The sequence below is a fragment of the Balaenoptera acutorostrata genome, chromosome 12, assembly GCF_949987535.1.
Source record: "Balaenoptera acutorostrata chromosome 12, mBalAcu1.1, whole genome shotgun sequence".
Taxonomy (NCBI): Eukaryota; Metazoa; Chordata; class Mammalia; order Artiodactyla; family Balaenopteridae; genus Balaenoptera; species Balaenoptera acutorostrata.
The window spans coordinates 75,403,175-75,424,978 of NC_080075.1; the positions used below are offsets into that span (position 1 = coordinate 75,403,175).

General features: G+C 37.8%; 1 protein-coding gene across 6 annotated transcripts in view; it reads left to right on the forward strand.

Moving 5' to 3' along the window:
* ITSN2 (intersectin 2) overlaps positions 1-21,804 on the forward strand; it is a 162,689-nt gene that overhangs the window by 110,627 nt on the left and 30,258 nt on the right. For all 6 annotated transcript variants that reach the window (XM_057557880.1, XM_057557879.1, XM_057557878.1 and 3 more), the window contains 4 exons: positions 5,736-5,781; positions 5,862-5,983; positions 7,703-7,799; positions 8,229-8,420. In XM_057557880.1, coding sequence (XP_057413863.1) covers positions 5,736-5,781; positions 5,862-5,983; positions 7,703-7,799; positions 8,229-8,420 — 457 coding nt within the window. The remainder of the gene's footprint in view (positions 1-5,735; positions 5,782-5,861; positions 5,984-7,702; positions 7,800-8,228; positions 8,421-21,804) is intronic.

Sequence of the window (21,804 nt, forward strand, 5' to 3'; positions counted from 1 at the left end):
ATATGAGTATTGCTACTCCAGCTTTCTTTTGATTTCCATTTGCATGGAATATCTTTTTCCATCCCATCACTTTCAGTCTGTATGTGTCCCTAGATCTGAAGTGGGCCTCTTGTAGACAGCATGTATATGGGTCTTGTTTTTATATCCATTCAGCAAGCCTGTGTCTTTTTGTTGGAGCATTTAATCCATTCACGTTTAAGGTAATTATTGATATGTATGTTCCTATTACCATTTTCTTAATTGTTATGGATTTGTTTTTGTAGGTCCTTTTCTTCTCTTGTGTTTCCCATTTAGAGCAGTTCCTTTATCATTTGTTGTAGAGCTGGTTTGGTGGTGCTGAATTCTCTTAGCTTTTGCTTGTCTGTAAAGCTTTTGATTTCTCCATTGAATCTGAATGAGATCCTTGCCGGGTAGAGTAATCTTGGTTGTTGGTTCTTCCCTTTCATCACTTTAAGTATATCATGCCACTCCATTCTAGCTTGCAGAGTTTCTGCTGAGAAATCAGCTGTTAACCTTATGGGAGTTCCCTTGTATATTATTTGTCGTTTTTCCCTTGTTGCTTTCAATAATTTTTCTTTGTCTTTAATTTTTGCGTATTTGATTACTATGTGTCTTGGCGTGTTTCTCCTTGGGTTTATTCTGGTCTGGGAAGATCCCACGTGCCCCGGAGCGACTAGGCCCGTGAGCCACAATTACTGAGCCTTGGGTTTATTCTGTATGGGACTCTCTGTGCTTCCTCAACTTGGGTGGCTATTTCCTTTCCCACGTTAGGGAAGTTTTTGACTATAATCTCTTCAAATGTTTTCTCAGGTCCTTTCTCTCTCTCTTCTTCTGGGACCCATATAATGCGAATGTTGTTGCATTTAATGTCCCAGAGTTCTCTTAGGCTGTCTTCATTTCTTTTCATTCTTTTATCTTTATTCTGTTCCACAGCAGTGAATTCCACCATTCTGTCTTCCAGGTCACTTATCTGTTCTTCTGCCTCAGTTATTCTGCTATTGATTCCTTCTAGTGTAGTTTTCTTTTCAGTTATTGTAGTGTTCATCTGTTTGTTTGTTCTTTAATTCTTCTAGGTCTTTGTTAAACATTTCTTGCATCTTCTCAATCTTTGACTCCATTCTTTTTCCGAGGTCTTGGATCATCTTCACTATCATTATTCTGAATTCTTTTTCTGGAAGGTTGCCTATCTCCACTTCATTTAGTTGTTTTTCTGGGGTTTAATCTTGTTCCTTCATCTGGTATATAGCCCTCTGCCTTTTCATCTTGTCTATCTTTCTGTGAATGTGGTTTTTGTTCCACAGGCTGCAGGATTGTCTTTATTTTATTTATTTATTTATTTTTGGCTGTGTGGGGTCTTTGTTGCTGCACGTGGGCTTTCTCTAGTTGTGGCGAGTGGGGGCTACTCTTTGTTTGCGGTGTGTGGTCTTCTCATTGTGGTGGCTTCTCTTGTTGCAGAGCACAGGCTCTAGGCACACGGGCTTCAGTAGTTGTGGCTCATGGGCTCTCAAGTGCAGGCTCAATAGTTGTGGCGCACAGGCTTAGTTGCTCTGAGGCATGTGGGATCTTCCCGGACATGTGGGATTGAACCCGCGTCCCCTGCATTGGCAGGCAGATTCTTATCTACTGCATCAGGGAAGCCCCAAATAACATGCTTTTAATGAAAAATAACTATGTATTTCTCCCTCCCCAAAAAAGTTTAGTGAAAAGAATGGTATATTCTTTTTGTTGAAGTATATGAAGAGAATTCAACCTCACGCAGATATGAGAGGAAACAGAAATATATTAGTAACATTTGCAGATATCTGCAGATACTCTTGTTCAATATTACTACATCAAAACTTGAGAAGTGGGGCTTCCCTGGTGGTGCAGCGGTTGAGAGTCTGCCTGCCGATGCAGGGGACACGGGTTCGAGCCCTGGTCTGGGAAGATCCCACATGCCGCGGAGCAACTGGGCCCGTAAGCCACAACTACTGAGCCTGCGCGTCTGGAGCCTGTGCTCCGCAACGAGAGGCCGCGATAGTGAGGGGCCCGCGCACCGCGATGAAGAGTGGCCCCCGCTCGCCACAACTGGAGAGAGCCCTCGCACAGAAACGAAGACCCAACACAGCCATAAATAAATAAATAAATAAATTTATATATAAACATAGATTTAAAAAAAAAAAAAAAAAAAAAAAAACTTGAGAAGTGCTAAATTGTTGTAGGTTAGTTGCAACATGGAATCTGAAGCCATATCAGTGAACATTTCTTATTGTAACATTAAAATTCACCAGTCTGTTTTGCACACTTAATATGATAATATCATTCATTGGTCATTTGGGAAATATTGAATCACTGAATTATGCAAATATTCCCCATATTGCTACATTTCATCATATAATATTTAAAAAATCACATTTGTGGCTGAAAGACTGAAACATAAGCCATGAAACCATAAAACTCCTTGAAGAGATCATAGGCAAAACATTCTCTGACGTTAATCATACCAGTGTTTTCTTAGGTCAGTCTCCCAAGGCAATAAAAACAAAAATAAACAAATGGGACCTAATCAACCTTACAAGCTTTTGCATAGCAAGGGAAACCATAAACAAAATGAAAAGACAACCTACAGAATGGCAGAAAATATTTGCAAATGATTCAACAGACAAGGGCTTAATTTCCAATATATACAAACAGCTCATACAACTCAACAACAACAAAAAACAAAGAACTCAATCAAAAAATGGGCAGAAGACTTAAATAGACATTTCTCCAAAGAAGAAATACAGATGGCCAATATGCTCATGAAAACATGCTCAATATTGCTAATTATTAGAGAAATGCAAATCAAAACTACAGTGAGGTACCACGTTACACTGGTCAGAATGGCCATCATTAAAAAGTCTACAGATAACAAATTCTGAAGAGGGTGTGGAGAAAATGGAACCCTCCTGCACTGTTGATGAGAATGTAAATTGATTCAGCCACTATGGAGAACAGTATGGGGAAGTTCCTCAGAGAACTGAAAATCGAATTACCATATGATCCTGCAATCCCACTCCTGGGCATATATCCAGACAAAACTATAATTCAAAAAGATACATGCAGGGGGAGGGATAAATTGGGAGACTGGGAATGACATATACACACTACTATATATAAAATAGATAACTAATAAGGACCTACCGGGAACAGGGGACTCTACTCAATACTCTGTAATGACCTATATGGGAAAAGAATGTAAAAAAGAATGGATGTATGTATATGTATAACTGATTCACTTTGCTATACAGCAGAAACTAATACAACATTGTAAATCAACTATACTCCAATAAAAATTAAAAGAAAAAAGATACATGCACCCTTGTGTTCATAGCAGCACTGTTCACAATAGGTAAGACATGGCAACAACCTAAATGTCCATCAACAGATGAATGGATAAAAAAAGATGTGGTACATATACATATATATATGTGTGTGTATGTATATATATGTATGTATGTATGTATGGAATGGAATACTACTCAGTCATAAGAAGGAACGGAATAATGCCATTTGCAGCAACATGGATGCAACTAGAGATTATCATACTAAGTGAAGTAAGTCAGAAAGGGAAAGATAAATACCATATGGTATCACTTATATGTGCACTCTAAAATATAACACAAATGAACCTATCTATGAAACAGAAACAGACTCACAGACATAGAGAACAGACTTGTGGTTGCCAAAGGGGAGGGAGTTGTGGGAGGGATGGAGTGGGAGGCTGGTGTTAGCAGATGTAAGCTATTATATATGAAATGGATAAACAACAAGGTCCTACTGTACAGCACAGGGAACTATATTCAGTATCCTATGATAGGGACTTCCCTGGTGGCACAGTGGTTAAGAATCCACCTGCCAATGCAGGGGACACGGGTTCGAGCTCTGGTCTGGGAAGATCCCACATGCCGCTGAGCAACTAAGCCCGTGTGCCACAACTACTGAGCCTGTGCTCTAGAGTCCGAGAGCCACAAGTACTGAAGCCCGCGCGCCTAGACAAAGAGTAGCCCTGCTCGCCGCCACTAGAGAAAGCCTGTGCACAGCAAGGAAGACCCAATGCAGCCAAATAAAATTTTTTAATTAATTAATTAATTAATTTTTAAAAAATCCTATGATAAACCATAATGGAAAAGAATGTTAAAAAAAAAGAATGTATATATGTATAACTGAATCACTTTGCTGTACAACAGAAATGAACACAACATTGTAAATCAACCATACTTCAAAACAAAGTAAATCATATTTGTTAACATAGAAAAGTCCTTAAGTACTTTGAAGCAGTCAAGCTCATGGTGGTAGATACCAGTTTTCCCAAATTTTAGTTTTCCCTTGAAAGCTTGAGTTTTATTGTTGGCAAAAATCCTGTCAGCTCTTTAACTTGAAGGGACAGGCTTACTTTATTCATCTTTCAGCAAATGTCTGCTAAATCTCAAGTCTGAATAATTTGTCATTAGTCATTCTTTCAAATAAAAACGCTGTTCCATGAAACACCTAGTTTAGGTCACAATTTAATCACCTAAGGCTTTTCTGTGAGACAACCCTTGTACTTCAGTATGCAGCAGAAATGCTTTGGGCACACTTCATTTAGTCACCCAGACTTTTTAAAAGATGTGTATCCAAGGATTAGGATTTAGTAAAATTTTTACTGCTTGACCAAGGACATGCTTAAGTGAAACTGGCCTTGTTTTCCTGTGAGCATGTGGCTGTGAAGAGTATTACGACTACTAGTATTATTTGGCACCACTGCTGTGATTTGTGCTAAGACATCAGCAATTTTACCCACCAGTGTAAATGTCAGTACAGCAAAAGAGGCAAATAATAATGTCTTAGTACTGTTATGAAAATAGTTTTTATCTTCCAGACCCCTGAAAGGGGCTAGAAGGACTGCCCCCAGGGATCCACAAACCACACATTGAGAACCACTGAGACTGCTTAGGTTGGCTTCTGGCTCTGCCACTTAGAGGCTAGGTGACCTTGGACAAGTTACTTCACCTTTCTGTGTTTCGGTTTCCTTCTCTGTAATATGGGGATACTCATAATTACTTAATAGTGTTATTGCAAAAATTAAGTGAATATATGTAAAATTCTTGCAACACTACCTGTTACATAGTAAGTACTCAAAAAATGTTAGCTGTTGACTACCATCAACTCTGCTTGAGTGCTTTTACTACAGCTGTGTTCACTAAGAGAAAAAAAATTTTAACTGCTTCCCTTGTCTTGCTCATCCTATAAAGTCAAACAGGTCATAGTTGCTGGGGTATGCATTTTCTGTTCTTAGGTCAAGTTCGGAGGAACATGGCAAAAAATTTAAAATAACATTACCTTGTATGCAGCAGGAGCTAAACTCACATATGCCTTAACATACCCAGAGCACATTTGTTATATGTGGTAGACATCGATTCTAACCCCATTGATAAATGAAATATATTTGTGTTTACGTTTAATATTCAGGAAAGATTCAGAAAATGAGCTATTCCTGTTGAGTCAGTGGATGCCAACATCAGCTACTTGTATATAATGTATTCTGTCAGAACCAGATCTCCCCATAAGTGTTGGATTCTTAATTTATTTGGTTAATGTAAGGTTAATCATTATTTTGCTCTTACTTGAAAGAAACAAGGACCCTGGGAATTAGAAATCTCTAGTTCCTAATAGCCTTTGTACTTTTACATCTAGATTGTTGGAAAATGATAAAACAGTATATCTTTTCCTTACAGGGTTTTGGGAGTGCTAGCAAATCTGGAACATCAAACAAGAAACCTGGTATGTATAATAATGAAACTGAAAAACTACTAAAGTGTTTAATAGTCTTGAATTCAGTTTCTTATTTTTCTTCTTTTCAGAGATTGCTCAGGTAACTTCAGCATATGTGGCTTCTGGTTCTGAACAGCTTAGCCTTGCACCAGGACAGTTAATATTAATTCTAAAGAAAAATACAAGTGGCTGGTGGCAAGGGGAGTTACAGGTAATAACCTTTAAATAACGTTTATTAATTTTATTATAAAAGTAATGAATGCATGCTCATTAGAAAAATAAGGTTAATAAAAACTTTAGATCACCTATAATCATACCACTTGGAGGTAGTCAGTATTACCATTTTAGTATCTTATGTTTCTCTCTTGTCTTTTCCCTGTTTATTTTTAGCACAGTTGATGTTACAAGTAACAATATGAAGAGTAATTTCCCTAAAGACATAATTGTTTTCCAGTAAAGCTGTTTTAATAAACCACAGGACACCTTCTTAGAGGAAAGCTTAGCATCATCTTTGCCTGGGATAACCCCAGGCTTGTGGTATAACTTCCAGGCTGAGTGCTAAGAAAATACTACTCACTGGACTGTCCCCCCCACCCCCGTAGTCTTATGTTTTTGAAACAGCAGTGCAAGGAAAGGAACTGCAGGAGTAAATGAGCCTGGTTTTTTCATAAAATGTTAACAGAGATAGTAACTGCATGTTTTGATACAGAAAGAGGAGTTCTTTTCTCACTCCTAAAATTTCCTTACTAGTTAAAACTAAAAAGCATTTTAGGATTAAAAGATGATGACAGGTATAAGAGCTGGATTTTTATGTGAAATTGATATATGATTGTAATATGGAGGATTAACTTAGTGTCATTCTTGCAAATCAGGGTCTTACAGTTTCTAAAGAGCAGTGGAGGTTCAAAATTCAGTATCTTCTTGACTAACCCCCTGAAATTTCACCTTCTGATTTGCTTTGAAGATTGACCCAACTAAGTGGGAGATGTGGCTTTCCACAAATTTTGTTTATGATCTCCTGATTAATTATTAGCAAAGCCCCAAGAGGTATTTACTGTGAGCTATATCATTAAGTGTTGACTTGAACTTATTAGGAGAACATTAGAAAGGTTTTTTTAGTTTATAAATATTATTTGTGTGAAATATGCAGAGAAATTTGAGCCTGAAAGAGCTCCAAATAGACTTCTACAAATTGTGTTGAGATGCATATTGAATCTTCCAGTTGTTTAATACTGACGTGGAAGGCCGATGCAGAATTCAGGTGTTCACAAGACACCCTCACTTCCAACACCAGTCGTAAGCTTGGAGGTCCCCAAGACCACTCCCGAGTTCAGTACTTCGCCATAAGGGCTCACAGAAGGCTATTATACTCATGGTTATGGATTATTACAGCAAAAGGATTTAGATTAAAATTAGCCAAGGGAAGAGATGTATGGGGCAGAGTTCAGGAGGATTCCAAACACAGAGCTTCCAGTTGTCCTCTGCCCATGGAGTCATGGACATCATTAAATCCTCCTGGCAACAATAGCCATGGAGTATTGCCAAGCAAAGCAGCTCACTTGAGCCTTGGTTTCCAGAGTGTTTATTGGGGCTCCATCACATAGACACAGTTGACTGCCCACATGGCTGAACTCAGTCTCCAGTCCCTCCAGAGGTTGAGTTCATACTATGACCCAGAGGGCCCACCATAAATCACATCGTTAGGCTATCTGGCATGGTTAAGGCCCCCACGTAAAGTGAGACACTCTTAACAGTCAAGACATTCCAGAGGTTTAGAGATTACCTTCCAGGAGCCAAAGGCAAAGACCAGACCTCTCTTTGGGCAAGGTTAAATTCTTTACTACACAGCCAGGGTTTTTCTCATTTTTAGTTTATGTCTCAATAATTGTCTTTAGTCTCATCTTTTATATTCTTTTTGCTAATTTTATAGGCCAGAGGAAAAAAGCGACAGAAGGGATGGTTCCCTGCCAGCCATGTTAAACTTTTGGGTCCAAGTAGTGAAAGAACTACACCTGCCTTTCATCCTGGTATGGAAATGGGTTAACTTGTATTTCATCTTAGAGAAGTTTTGTTAAAACTTAGCACTTCTTAGATTCGCTGATTCTTTGAAAAATATTTTAAAATTTGTTCTTTCCTTACCTCTGCCTAAAAGTAATATTGCAATGAGAACTTCCTTTCTAAAAAGTTCTGTGTAGAAACAGCCAACTGTTCGGTGATACTTGAACTACCTCACTCCTTGAAATATTCTAATTGCTATACCGTCATACTTTAAAGCAAACCAACCGCTTGGATTTCTAACTGCATTTGGGAAATTCTTGTTTTTGTAAAACAGGGAATGGGGGAAGGAGGGTGGGAGAAAACAGCTAAAGGGAAATTTTAGCTGAATTTTAACATATGATCCTTGTAGGAATAATTATTTTGTTTAATTTGTTACTTTGTTGTTCTTTTTCTGGTAGTGTGTCAGGTGATCTCCATGTATGACTATATAGCAAATAATGAGGATGAGCTCAATTTCTCCAAGGGACAACTTATTAATGTTTTGAACAAAGATGATCCTGACTGGTGGCAAGGAGAAATCAATGGGGTGACTGGTCTCTTTCCTTCAAATTATGTTAAGATGACGACAGACACGGATCCAAGTCAGCAGTGTGAGTTATATCAAATTATTTACTTCTTAACTAGTGCATAAGCTTTAACGTGCAGCACTGCATTCATTGCTGCTCTGAATCAGATCTTAAACTTAGCACTCTTAGCAAATGTTATGTTAACGTTTAAAGTAAGAAAATATAACAGGAAACTTTCACAAGATAAGAAGTTATACTGCTTTTTTTCAAATACTTTTTTCCTAGCTTCAGACCCTACTATTAGATTTTATCTGAAAAAAGTCCTAATTCTCTCATGGGTTCTTTGGTATGATAACAGTCTATACTGCAACTTCCCTTTACACCAGCCTTTTTCAGCTTAATAAAGAGTAGCTGGCAATTACCCTATTCACCTATTCAAAATGACCTTTTTAGTGTATAGGTGCTATTAATTTTGCAACCTTCTCATTTATTTCCCACATTTTTACACATCATCCAGGTTAGGAGAAAATTTAAAAGAAAATTATAAAATTTATTTTATAAATAAGGTGCTTGCAAAACTCATTAGGTGATTTTTTTAGGTAGATAACTCATACTGCAAGAGATATATGAATTAAGATCTATTTCACTACTTTTACAACAAGGGTCCAGATCTCAATGTATGAGATTTGGTATTACATAAAATTATCTCTTGGTAGTTACCTAGCCTTTCTTATATTTGAGAATAAGCATAGCATTAATAATCAGAGAATAAACAGTACTTGGAAATATTTTTTACTTTTATAAAATAGATGTCACTTTTCCCCACCCTTTTGATTTTTTTGTCTTTTTAAATAAAATATATCATGATTTATATTTTTATCATTCTTGTGAAATTATCTAAAAGCTTTAGCCTTTCGTTCTAACTTAGCTTCTAAGAACATATAAATGGTAAAAAGCTGAGATGTGTTTATGATTCAGTGCAAGTATTGTGAATTTACTTTGTACTATATCTATAATTTTAAAATATTAGTGCATTATTTTCACTTTAGAGCTTATAAGATCGTTCTGATTTTGGGAGAAGACTTTTCTTTAGATAAAGCAACTGAATTTCCCAATTTGGAGGTGGAGTCCAGTTTTTTATGGTTTGAATATTCCTAAAAGTATCTCAGGGTTTCAGGAGAGGTAGTAAAGAAAATTATAACAACTTGGATTACCTAAATGAATGACCATTTTTAAACTCTGCTGATGGTTTGGCAGTTTTCAGTGCTTGTGAGTTTATCTGATTAATTAGAAATACCTGAGGCGTCTTTCCTGGACCTGAGAGAGGAAGGTACTTTTCAAACCTACTGGGTCTGGAAGATCTTTGACTAAGTGATCCCTGGAGGCATTCTGGTTTGTCAGTACATTTGGCTTTTATAGTGTCTACAATGTAAAGTGATAGTTTTCCAAACGTTTTGTTGTTGTTTATCTTGTTTTTCAGTGGCGGAACTTTTTTCCAATTAAGTCTTATATAATAAGGAATACAAAGAACAGATAAAAGCTGTTCTAAAGGAAGAACAGCCAGGAGTGTATGAGTCAGTGAAAACTGGTTAAGTTTTAGACTATCATTTGTGTTTCTGTAGCCCTTATAAATATTACTTGCATTTTATTATGTAGTTAGGATATTTTCTGAAGGTTGAGGATTTTAATAGTTCAAATTTGTTGATGTTGCATGTAATCAGTAGAATTTTTTCTCACCCACTTGATTTGCTTTATGTTCATTTTATTCCTCATTTTTCTTTTTATAGGACCCAATGTTGTCTTCCAGTGTGAAAGCACCCCAGAGACCCACTATCCAAGTTTGACTCTAGCGTGGAGGCAGGGCAGGCAGCCCTGATCAAATATCTCCTACACAATTCGTTAACTTCGTTCGAATGTTAGAGCCACTTGTGATTATTTCTTCGTGTTTCTAATTTACAGTTAAAATTTATTTGTAACAAGTTAAAGGATAGTGGGTCTTTGTGTGGCTTTCCCTGCTGTTCACTCTGGCATCCTTTAGGATTTTTCTTCTTTTTTAATTTGGTAATTGTAGGTCATTAGCATGCATGTTGAGTTTGCTCTTACATGGTGGGAGTTCAAACACACAAAGACCCACTATTTGCACAAATTATTCTCGCTGGTTTGGAATGGGCTGCCATGCTTTTCTAATGTTATTGCAACATGTATATTCATTACAGAATTCAGAATTGCTTATGTTTTGCTATTATGTTTGATCTAATCCTAATCACAGTGAGCTCTTAATTGGTTCAATATGCGATTGGTCCCTCAATATGCACTGTTTATTACTTTCTAATATGCCACTATGAGTACCAATATTTAAATTTGTTTAAAGGCCAAGAATTGGAAATATCCTTTTCTCTATTTTCTGTGTATTTTGGGGTAGGAGCAATAACACTTTGAGGGAGCTTTTCTTATCTCACAGAAGAGGAAAGTGGCCTGCCGCAGCAATATGTGGGGCATATTAGGGTATGTTTTATCTGTTCCAGCTGCCCAAGAATGAGTCCTGTACATGGGAGTTCCCTTGGGAGCTCTGTGGTCTGGGCTCATGAAGAAGCTTCATGTGCTGCAGCGGTCAGTTGTTACTTCTTTACTAATGAGCTAAAAATGGATTATTTCTGAGGAATGAAAGGCTCCCTTTAATTGACCGTGAGATATGAAACCTTCCCTACCTTAGAGCATTTATATCTGTACATTTTGAAGTCAGAATTCATGTTATCTATTTTAATTAGGTGACTACTTGTCCCAGGTCACAAAGGGACACTGGTTGACACTCTTCTTAATGTATTTAGTAAAGATCATAAGGAATCCTTGAAGAATTTAAATGCCCATGAAGCAGGCAGACAGTCTCTATCTAGTTGAGAATGAATTCAGTGAAGGAAAGATGTGTGAGCTGGCATTCCTCTATGTCCATGAAGCTGCTTTGTGGCTAGAGGGTTGATTTTACCATTCAGAATTCTCTGGCTACTATCTATTCTTCAACCACATTGGCTACTTTGGCATAGGATTTTACTTCTTTTCCTTGAATGGAAAACTTTAAAGATAATAAACATTATTATAAACTAATAAACGTGAGAGTACTTAGCTGAAACAAAAGGGAGTTTTAGTGGACAGTATTAAGCTATATTTGAAAATCAATGAGAAGTTTATGCAATTTAAAATGTTTACAAACTGCAGTGCAATCTACTGTTTATGAATGTCCAAGTATTATCAGGAAAAGTGTACATACAATCACAGAGTCTTATTTCCTCACAGAGTTCTTTAAGAAGAGTGAAATATGTTTTTATATATCTGAGTTTTAAGTTAGAGTCATATTTTGTGCAATATTTGTGTAAATGAGCCTATTCATTATAAATGAATGATTTTAGTCATACATTGCCTAAATCATAACTTTACAACACTTGAGAAAGAATCAACAGTTTAGTTAGAACGTCACAAAGTTCAAATGTCTGTGTTCCAAAATACTTCACATCATTGGGATGTATGGTGATATGTATGTGTGCTCCCTGAGGCAGGGATTTCTAGTTATCAGACCACCTCAACTTTTAGCATTTGGCATCATCATGATACTTTTATAAAATATGACATATAGGAAAGCAATAATACCATTTTACAGGTGGCATAACAGATTTGCCTGCAGTCACTAAAGGGTGGAGTGTAAAGACTGAGTCCTTGTGAATTCAGCTGATCTTCTAAATTGTACAGTTTACTTGGTCTTGCCTTTTATTTTCTGAACTTTCTGCTTTTGCAACCATTAGTTGGGTTCAAATTAAGGGCAGTTACTTTAAATCCATTTTAGACCCTGAGGTTAGAAATTAGACCACTTAATTAGTCACATGATTTGGTATAACATTTTCTCCTTATAATTTTGAATTTGGGTTTATTTAATACACTGATAAATTATTTCAAAAGTATTTTTGTAGCTCAAATTGCTTCACTTTTACACTGATATAGATTATTAAGAATGACATTCAGGTAGAGCTTAGTGTCTGTAAATCAATTCGCAAATAATATATTCATCAGGTACCTATGAACTAAATCACATAATGGCGTATTTAAGCTGAGTGTCTGGGAAATAAATTTACTGTATTTACAGAAATACCTCTCTTTGTTTAGGTATTTTGTAATATATCTGAGAAGAAACTAAAAGTAAAGGAAATGGTATGACATAATAATAATAATAACTTGTCCTTCTTAAAAGAGCATGCAGTCCTTTGCAATACCTCGTATTCAGCCACGTATTTGTTCTCATTCAGTATAAGAGGCAGCTTTCCATTTACTTAGAAAGCAACATTGGAAGGAGTTTATCAGGAACATAAAATTTTAGAATGAACAAATCTGAACCCTATAGGAGGTAAAGAATGAAAATTTATTTAAAAATTGCAATATGTGATAATCATTTTTAAGATATATGATTAAACCTGATGGGTTTTTCAGCAATGAAAAAATCAGTTCTAAGACCAAAGCTGATTTTTTTAGAAAACTTGAAAATCTAAATCAACCCTACCTGTTGTATAGTTTCCTCTAAAAGTTTATCCTAAGGAATCATTTTAAAATAATACAACTATTAAAACAATGTAACTGCTATTTTAGTGTTTTAAAATATAATATGAATACTGATAGTTTAAAATAAAGGAAGTGGGGAAGGAAAAGTAGAGAAAGAAATGCCAATTTCAGTCCAAAGTTTTATTTGCCAAGTTTTCTTAGGATGAATTTTACCAGGTTATAAATTCTTGTAAATAGAATCTATAATGGAAATACTGAGAGACTTTTGCCTGAAGTGGCATTATTGGATGCTGCTGTGATGCTACTGTAATGTAATAAATTATTAAATTGTTGCAAAGTGCTGTTTTTTTGCCTTAAATTTTTATTTCGTGCGTCTTGAAAACTATAGTATTAAAGGTCTTGAGATTGTGCAAATGCTGGAAACGCTTGGCATGAGGTCATCCATTTTTATTTTTACAAAATTGTAATATAACTATGCAAGTGTGTTTATTAAAAGGACACAAACTACATTACTTGTATTGTGTATTTCTTTTGAAGCATCCTTTAAAACTAATTGTTTATATGTAGTCCTGATTGAATTTCTTGGGAATGTCTCTTTTTCCTTAACATAGTCTCTGGGTCCAGACCAGCAAATTGTTTTATAGTAGGGGGACAAAAGAAAATTTTAAGTGGTAAAGATTGAGATAGTTTGATCCAAGATAAGCATATGTATCTCAAAAGCAAAAGAAATTTTGATTTGAAAGTAAAAGAAAATATAATCTAGGATAATAATAGACTATGTTATTTATAATTTTTATTCCAACTTTTTCTCCAAAAAGATTGGAAGGAGTTTACAATATTCACTGCAAATGTAGACTAAGATATTTTTAGTACAAAATAAGAGTCTGTATGCAGTGAAAGAAATTGAAGTGGTTGCTTGGGGGGTACCATAGTTAAGCAGAGTTTTACAGTTAAATAATCAAGTTGGTGGTTTCACCTTGAGTGAAAAAAAACATGGATCAAAATCCAACCCATCCATCAATGTCTGACATCAACAATCTCTTTCCAAAATCTTTCCTCATCTCTGGAAAGTCATTCAACTAACATATGTTGAGTATTTGCATAAGCAAATGCAGAGTACTAGGTGCTGAGAATATGAAAATGAGTGCCAGGTGGTCCTGGCCTCAGGTAGTGCCTAACTCTGTGAGGGGATCAGGCACGTACGCAGATAAGTATAGAACAGCCTGCTAAGCACACTGATATTAGATTTTACTGGGCACCAAGAGAGTACAGAGGAGGAATACCTAACTCAACCGTAGATTGGTGAATTAGGGAGGACTTCCTGGAGGAGGCAACTGCCAGAGTCATAAGTAGGAGTAAGCCAGATTGGAGGGTGGGATGGTGGAGAGTGTGATGGAGACAAGGAGCAGCCAGGCGGAGGAGGAGAGGTGCATTTATAAGAAGTTCATTATTGCTGGAGTGGAAGTGGAAAGCCAGCAACACTGAATGAGAGCAGACCGAGGGCTAAACCAGAGATTCCTAGCTTGGCTGCTCATTGGAATCACCTGGGGACCTTTAACAAGCTATTGATGCCTGCATCCCGATTTAAATGGCCTGTGGTGGGGCCTGGGCGTGGGGATTTTTAAGAACTCCTCAGGTGATTCTGATATGAAGCCAAGGTGGAGAAAAAGTCATGAAACTGAGTTAAGACTTGTTTCTGAGGGAACCTTGGCAGCAGTTAAGGGTTAGGTAGTGAAAGGAACCCATGAAGACAGGAAACAAAGGTTCTGGGAAAATAAAGAGATTGTTGTGCTAATATTGCTACCATTTTTATAAAATCAATGAAGTTCTAGCTATATAACCATTGCTCATACCAGTAAAAAGAAAAAAGGAAAAGTGCTCTTTATTTTTTTTAAGATTTATTTTTTATTTATTTATTTAATTTATCTTTGGCTGTGTCAGGTCTTAGCTGCAGCACGCGGAATATTCGTTGAGGCGTGCGGGACGTTTCGTTGTGGCATGCAGGCTTCTCTCTAGTTGTGGGGTGCAGGTTTTTTCCCTCTAGTTGTGGCGTGCAGGCTCCAGGTTGTGTGGGCTCTGTAGTTTGCGGCACACAGGCTCTCTAGTTGAGGTGCACGAGCTCAGTAGTTGTGGTACGCGGGATTAGGTGCCCCGTGGCATGTGAGATCTTAGTTCCCTGACCAGGGGTCGAACCCTCATCCCCTGCATTGTAAGGCAGATTCTTTACCACTGGACCACCAGGGAGGTCCCAGTGCTCTTTATTGAGTACTTATTAGTCTAGGCACCTTTCTAAGGCCCTCAAATGTATTACCTCATTACTATTTTCTTTTTACAGGCATAGAAATGAAAACACAGAGAAGTTAAATAACTTGTTCAAGGTTACACAGATAGTCAGTGGTAGAGCTGGGTTCAAACCCAAGTGGTCCGACTCCAGAGTCCATGCTCTTAACCTCTATCTACACTAGGGTGCTACTATTGCCACCATTTTCATAATAAGTTCCTGCAGTACAACCACCATTTGAACGAATGAAAAGGCAAGAAGAAAAATCAGAGATGAGGAGGCAAGGACTGAATTTAATAAACAAGGATAAGAATCTCTAAGAATAACATCTAGAAGGATAAAGCTGAACATAATCACTTTTTTGGTAACAGCTTTATTGAGATATAATTTACATTCCATACAGTTCCCCCAACTATACCCATTCAGTGGTATATTCACAGAGTTATGCAACCATTACCACAATCAATTACAGGACATTTTCATCCCCTCAAAAGGAAACCCAGAACCCATTAGTTCTCACCCTCGCATCTTCCTGTGCACCCCGCCTGCCCTGCAGCCCCAGCTAATCTGTGCTCTGGCTCCATGTATTTGCCTACTCTGGACATATATAAATGGAACCGTAAAATATGTGGGGTTTTTGTGATTGGTTTATTTCACTTAGCATAATCTTTTCAAGGTACATAATGCTGTAGCACATACCGGTATTGCATTGCTTTTTATGGCCAAATAATATTCCATTGTTTAGATATACCACATTTTATTTATCCATATGTTAATTGATGGACATTTGGGTTTTTACTTTTTGGCTATTATGAATAATGCTGCTATGTACATTTGCATACAAGTTTTTGCATGGACATAACATCACCGTCTTTCTTGGGTATATACCTAGGAGTGAAATTGCTGGGTCAAATGGTTTGACTTTTTGGGGAACTGCCAGACTGTTTTCCAAAGTGGCTGTACCATTTTATATTCCCACCAGCAGTGTACAAGCGTTTCTGTTTCTCCACATTTTCACTGACGCTTGTTATTATTTGGCATTTTATTAAAGCCTTCCTTGTAGCTATGAAGTGATATCTCATGGTTTTGAATTGCACCTCCTCCATGACTAATGATGTTGAGCATCTTTTCATGTGCTCGTTGGCCATTGTATGTCTTCTTTGGAGAAATGTGTGTTCAGATCCTTTGCCCATTATTTATCTATCGATCTATTTATTTATTTATTTTTGGCTGCATTGGGTCTTCGTTGCTGTGCACGGGCTTTCTCTAGTTGCGGCGAGCGGGGGCTACTCGCTGTGGTGTGCAGGCTTCTCATTGTGGTGGCTTCTCTTGTTGTGGAGAACGGGCTCTAGGCGTGCGGGCTTTAGTAATTGTGGCACGCAGGCTCAGTAGTTGTGGCTCGCAGGCTCTAGAGCACAGGCTCAGTAGTTGTGGTGCATGGGCTTAGTTGCTCCACGGCATGTGGGATCTTCCCGGACTAGGGCTCAAACCCATGTCCCCTGCATTGGCAGGTGGATTCTTAACCACTGCACCACCAGGGAAGTCCCCTTTGCCCATTTTTAAATTGAGTAAATTATCTTCATAATCACTTTTAAAACTTTATTTTAAACGAGAACAACAAATTATGAAAGAGGTGCTTAAGAGAAATGTTTTAATGCTGTTGTCAAAGGCAGAATCACTTAGAGTGATAAAATCAAAGAGTGTTAAAATGAGTGTAATGGGAAGTGTAGTGGGCGGGCTGCTTTGGATCGTGACTCTGTGAGCTCACCCCTAGGAGCCTTAGCCTCATCTGTATAATGAAGATAGTAATACCTGTATTACAGATGAGACTTAAGGGATTTATGAAATACCAGTTCGGTGTCTAACACATAGATACTAGAAATTACAGTTAACATTTACCAAGCATTTGCTGTGTCCTAAGTGATGGACTAAACATTTTGGGTGTGTGTCTGGGTTAGTAAGTGATGGAGTTAAAACTTGTGTCAGCATCTGACTCCAAAGCTGGTGCTCTTAGCCACTTCTCACTAACTTGGAGTTGCTGTTACTTCAGATCACAAAATTAGAACAATCATCATTAAATTCCAAGATATAGGTGAGAAGAGAGTAAAGAGAATTAACTGCTTTAAATGAATCCAGGCTGGTCAAGTTACATTTCAAGGTACTGGGAGGACCTGCTACTGGGATCCCTGTGTCACCAGTGGTCATCTGTTAACCACCATGAAATCAGAGTCAGGCAGTGCTATAGAATTAGTGTGTCCTAGACTCAGCAGTTTTGGGCATAGTATTATGTAGTCATAAACAAGTTGGAAAATATGGGTTGTATAATCATACCATTGGGTAAAGTAGAGGTGTAGCAGTCTGCTTAGTAATACCAAGAAAAAAACATATGTGCATATGAAACCCCTTTTGCCCCAGGTCAGTTCTGTAGTAATGGACGTACTGATACAGAGCACTGAAGGGTACAGTCTATTTGAAATTAGCTGTTAGATACAAGTTGTTAATTGCATATGCAACCAAGTAGAAGGGTATGTAAAGGGACCAATTATGTTACGTAGACACAAAAAAGAGTTAAAGGCAAATAAGGGCCCTGTTGGTTTTCAGTGCTTTGGGCTCTTTGGCATTCCACGTATTTATACTAAAACCTTTTTTCCTCTAGAATTCAGTTCAACAAGCATTAAGACCACGTTAGGTTTGTACACGCTGTTGTGACAGAGTTTCACCTCAAATAGGATTGCAGTGTAAGCATCATTTAAAGTGGCCTGGCATTTCAAAGTGTAAGACTTGAATCAAGAGACCTAGATTTAGGTATTTAGTAGCTCTAAATTCTACAGTAAGTTACTTAACCACCAAAGCTTCAGATTCTCCATGTATTTATACAGTAGGAGTCAAAGTTATATTTGTTAATCAGAGAATTGATCAGAGGTTGTAAATTGTGACACACATGTTGGTTATTAGTATTGTTAAAACTGGAAGTTCTGTGCTGGGTGAACATGAAGAAACTACTGTTTCATGACATCTCTTCGTAATATTCTGTATTCTGAATAGCACATTAATAGTTGAGTCAGTGATACAGGGTCAAGTCTGGCAGACTAGAAGGTGATGCAAAAATCAGCTTGAACTAATTGCTTTCTGAGGCCAAAATCTGCACTTTTGTCTACTGTTGGGGGGGGGTCTTTGCTGTCCTTAGGCTTATAACATTCTACCATAGATTCAAAAATAAAAATTAAAAAAGTGGTTGTTTTTGATAAATGCAAATCCACTTGCATTTGTCAACAGAGCTGCTTTTGTAAGTTCTAGAATGTGTCTATTTTCTGATAGTCAAATATTTTGCTTTCTGATGGTCTGCAGCATTAGAACCACACAAACAGCCCAATTTTATAACAAAAATAGCCCTTTTTGTGCTTAAACAAGCAACCTAACACCTGATGACATAGAACTTGACAGGTGTCAAAAAAGACACAAAAAAATTGTTCAAGAATTATTTAAATTTCCAAAAACGAAACCACAAATATGTATGGCTTCATGGGTGGGAGCATGCTACCTGGTACACAGTTTGCACTCAGTAAATATTTGCCAAGCAGATAAAAGGTGATTCTCTTACAAAATAAGATACCCAGTAATTTCCAGTGCCCTGATGAAACTTCAGTATTAAAGGCAGCCTTCAGAAAATGCATGCAGTTGAGTCATCTGGATTTACTGTTAAAATCTCATCTTTTCACTGAGCTTAAACACAGACTGAAAACCATTATGTGATACTCTGGCTCTTAATTTTGGGCACACAGAGAATAGCATTGTTCAGAGGCGTTGGTCTCCTCAGAATGGGCAAGGACTATTCTGGGACTTTATGACATAATCTGAACAAGCCCTCTTTGTATCAGTCATCACAAATTGCCTTTTGTCCTTCACTTTTTGGAATCTTCGCAGATCTTTCTCCTCCTTTCTAAGCTATCTTGTTTGCTTGCTTGCACTGTAATTTAGAATGGTGGTTCCCAGCTGTAGTGGGACACAGTTTTCATAACCATTATTCATTATTCATATTTTGTCTCTCAGTCTCCACATCCTAAACACAAGTGTCAGGGGTCTTGTGGCCCAGCCTACCGCTAATTATTCCTCTGGGAACTTTGACATGGTAGTAGCCATGATCTCTCATTTTTCCTACTTTCCCATTCTTCCTGTCTACCAGAAAGTACTTCCCAGGAAGTTTTCATCATTCTCTCTGACTGCCTATAGTTAATATCAGTGTACTATATCAGAGTGTATCTTTATATCACATTCTATAAATACTTGTTGAAAACCTATTATGTGTCAGGCACGGGGGACATAGCAGATTATAAAATAGACAAAAATTCCTGCCCTCTTGGAGCTGACATTTGAGTAGGGTAAGACAGAAAACAAACAAAACAATTAAGTATGTAGTATCTTAGAAAAATAAAGCAGGTTAGGGAAAGGGAGTGCTGGGTGGGGAGAGGTGGATCCAGAGGGACTTCAATTTTAAACAGGTTACTCAGATAAAGCTTCTCTGAAATGGTGACATATGAGCAAAGACTTGAAAGATGTGATGGCTATCTGGAGGAAGCCATGTGGATACCTGGAAGATCATTCTAGGCATTCTAGAGGGAACAGGACATGCAAGGAGCATGCCTGTAATGCTTGAGGAACAGCACAGAGGCCAGTGTGGCTGGAACAAGGGAGGAGCAGGAGGAGGAGGAAATGAGGACAGAGAGGTATCTGCGGAGATGGGGGAGGCCGTTTAGGCTCTTGTGGGCTGATTGTAAGAAATTTGGCTTTTGCTCAGAGTGAGAAGAACCCATTGAAGGGTTTTGATCAAAGGAGTGACATGATCTGCTATGTTTTAATAGGATAGCTCTGGCTTGCTAGATTAAATTGGAGGTTGGGGGGCAGGGGGCAGAGCAAAGAGACCTGTTAGGAGGTTCGTTCAGCAGTCCAGGCAAAAGATGGCAGTGGCTTGGATCAGAATGACAGTGGTGGATGAGGTAAGAAGTGGTCAGATTATGGACCACTATTATCTGTTTTGAAGATAGAGCCACAGGTGGATTGAATGTGAGGTGTAAGAAGAAGGAAAGTATCAATCCACCTGTTGTGTTAGCTTCAGGTGTACAGTAAAGTGAATCAGTTATACATATACATATATCCACTTGTTTTTAAAATTCTTTTCCCATATAGGCCATTACAGAGTATTGGGTAGAGTTCCCTGTGCTATACAGCAGGTTCTTATTGTTATCTATTTTATATATAGTAGCATGTATATGTCAATCCCAATCTCCCAATTTATCAGGGAGGTAATTCTATCAGTTTTTTATTTCTCACTTTGAGGCTCTCCCATTAGTTGCAAATAAGAGTTATTATATTTTCATGAGTTGTTTGTGATGTCATCTTATACAGATCCTTGGAAGCCTAGTTTGTTGCTAATGAATCTTCCCCCACTGCTCTTTTATATTTTGCATTTGTATAGTTTTTTGCAGCCCTTTATTTTTTTTTTAGGTCTTTTATTTATTTATTTATTTATTTGGCTGCATTGGGTCTTAGTTGAGGCACATGGGATCTTTGTTGCAGCATGCGGGATCTTTTTTTGTTGTTGCAGCATGTGGGCTCTTCACTGCAGTGCATGGCCTTCTTCCTAGTCGTGGTGTGGGGACCCTAGAGCACGTGGGCTCTCTAGTTGTGGAATGCAGGCTCCAGAGTGCACAGACTCAGGAGTTGCAGCACGTGGGCTCTCTAATTGTGGCACTCAGGCTCTAGAGCGCACAGGCTTAGTTCCCCTGTGACATGTGGGATCTTAGTTCCCTGACCAGGGATTGAACCCGCATCCCCTGCATTGGAAGATGGACTCTTAACCACTGGATCACCAGGGAAGTCCCGCAGCCCTTTACTTCTAACATTTCTGTAACTTTACGTTTCTGGTGTCTTTGTAAATAGCATCTAGCTGAATTCTTTTGTCCAATCTAGAGTCTCTCTTTTAACTGACAGATTTAAGCCACTTATATTTATTAGAACTATTTTATACTTTTATTTATATCTAGCTTATTTGACATTTTCCATTTACCATGCAGTTTCTTTGCTTCTTTTTAAAAAAATTAACATTGAATTTATCCCACCAACTTATTCATTATTATTATTGTTATTTTTACTGTCAATAATTTTTTTTCCACATAATTACTGGTATTTTTGCTCACCATTCCTTTTTCTTATTTTTTTTCTACCACTCCTTACATCTCTTTTTTTCCTTTTAAAATTTATTTATTTTTATTTATTTATGGCTGTGTTGGGTCTTCATTTCTGTGCGAGGGCTTTCTCTAGTTGTGGCAAGCGGGGGCCACTCTTCATCACGGTGCGCAGGCCTCTCACTATCGTGGCCTCTCTTATTGTGGAGCACAGGCTCCAGACGTGCAGACTCAGTAATTGTGGCTCACAGGCCCAGTTGCTCCGCGGCATGTGGGATCTTCCCAGACCAGGGCTCGAACCCGTGTCCCCTGCATTGGCAGGCAGATTCTCAACCACTGTGCCACCAGGGAAGCCCCTCTTTTTTTCCTTTTTATTCAATTTTTTTCTTCCCAAAGTACATTTTTTTTAATGGTTCCTTTAGTCAAATCTGCTAGTGGTAAATGCTGTCAAACTTTGCCTGAA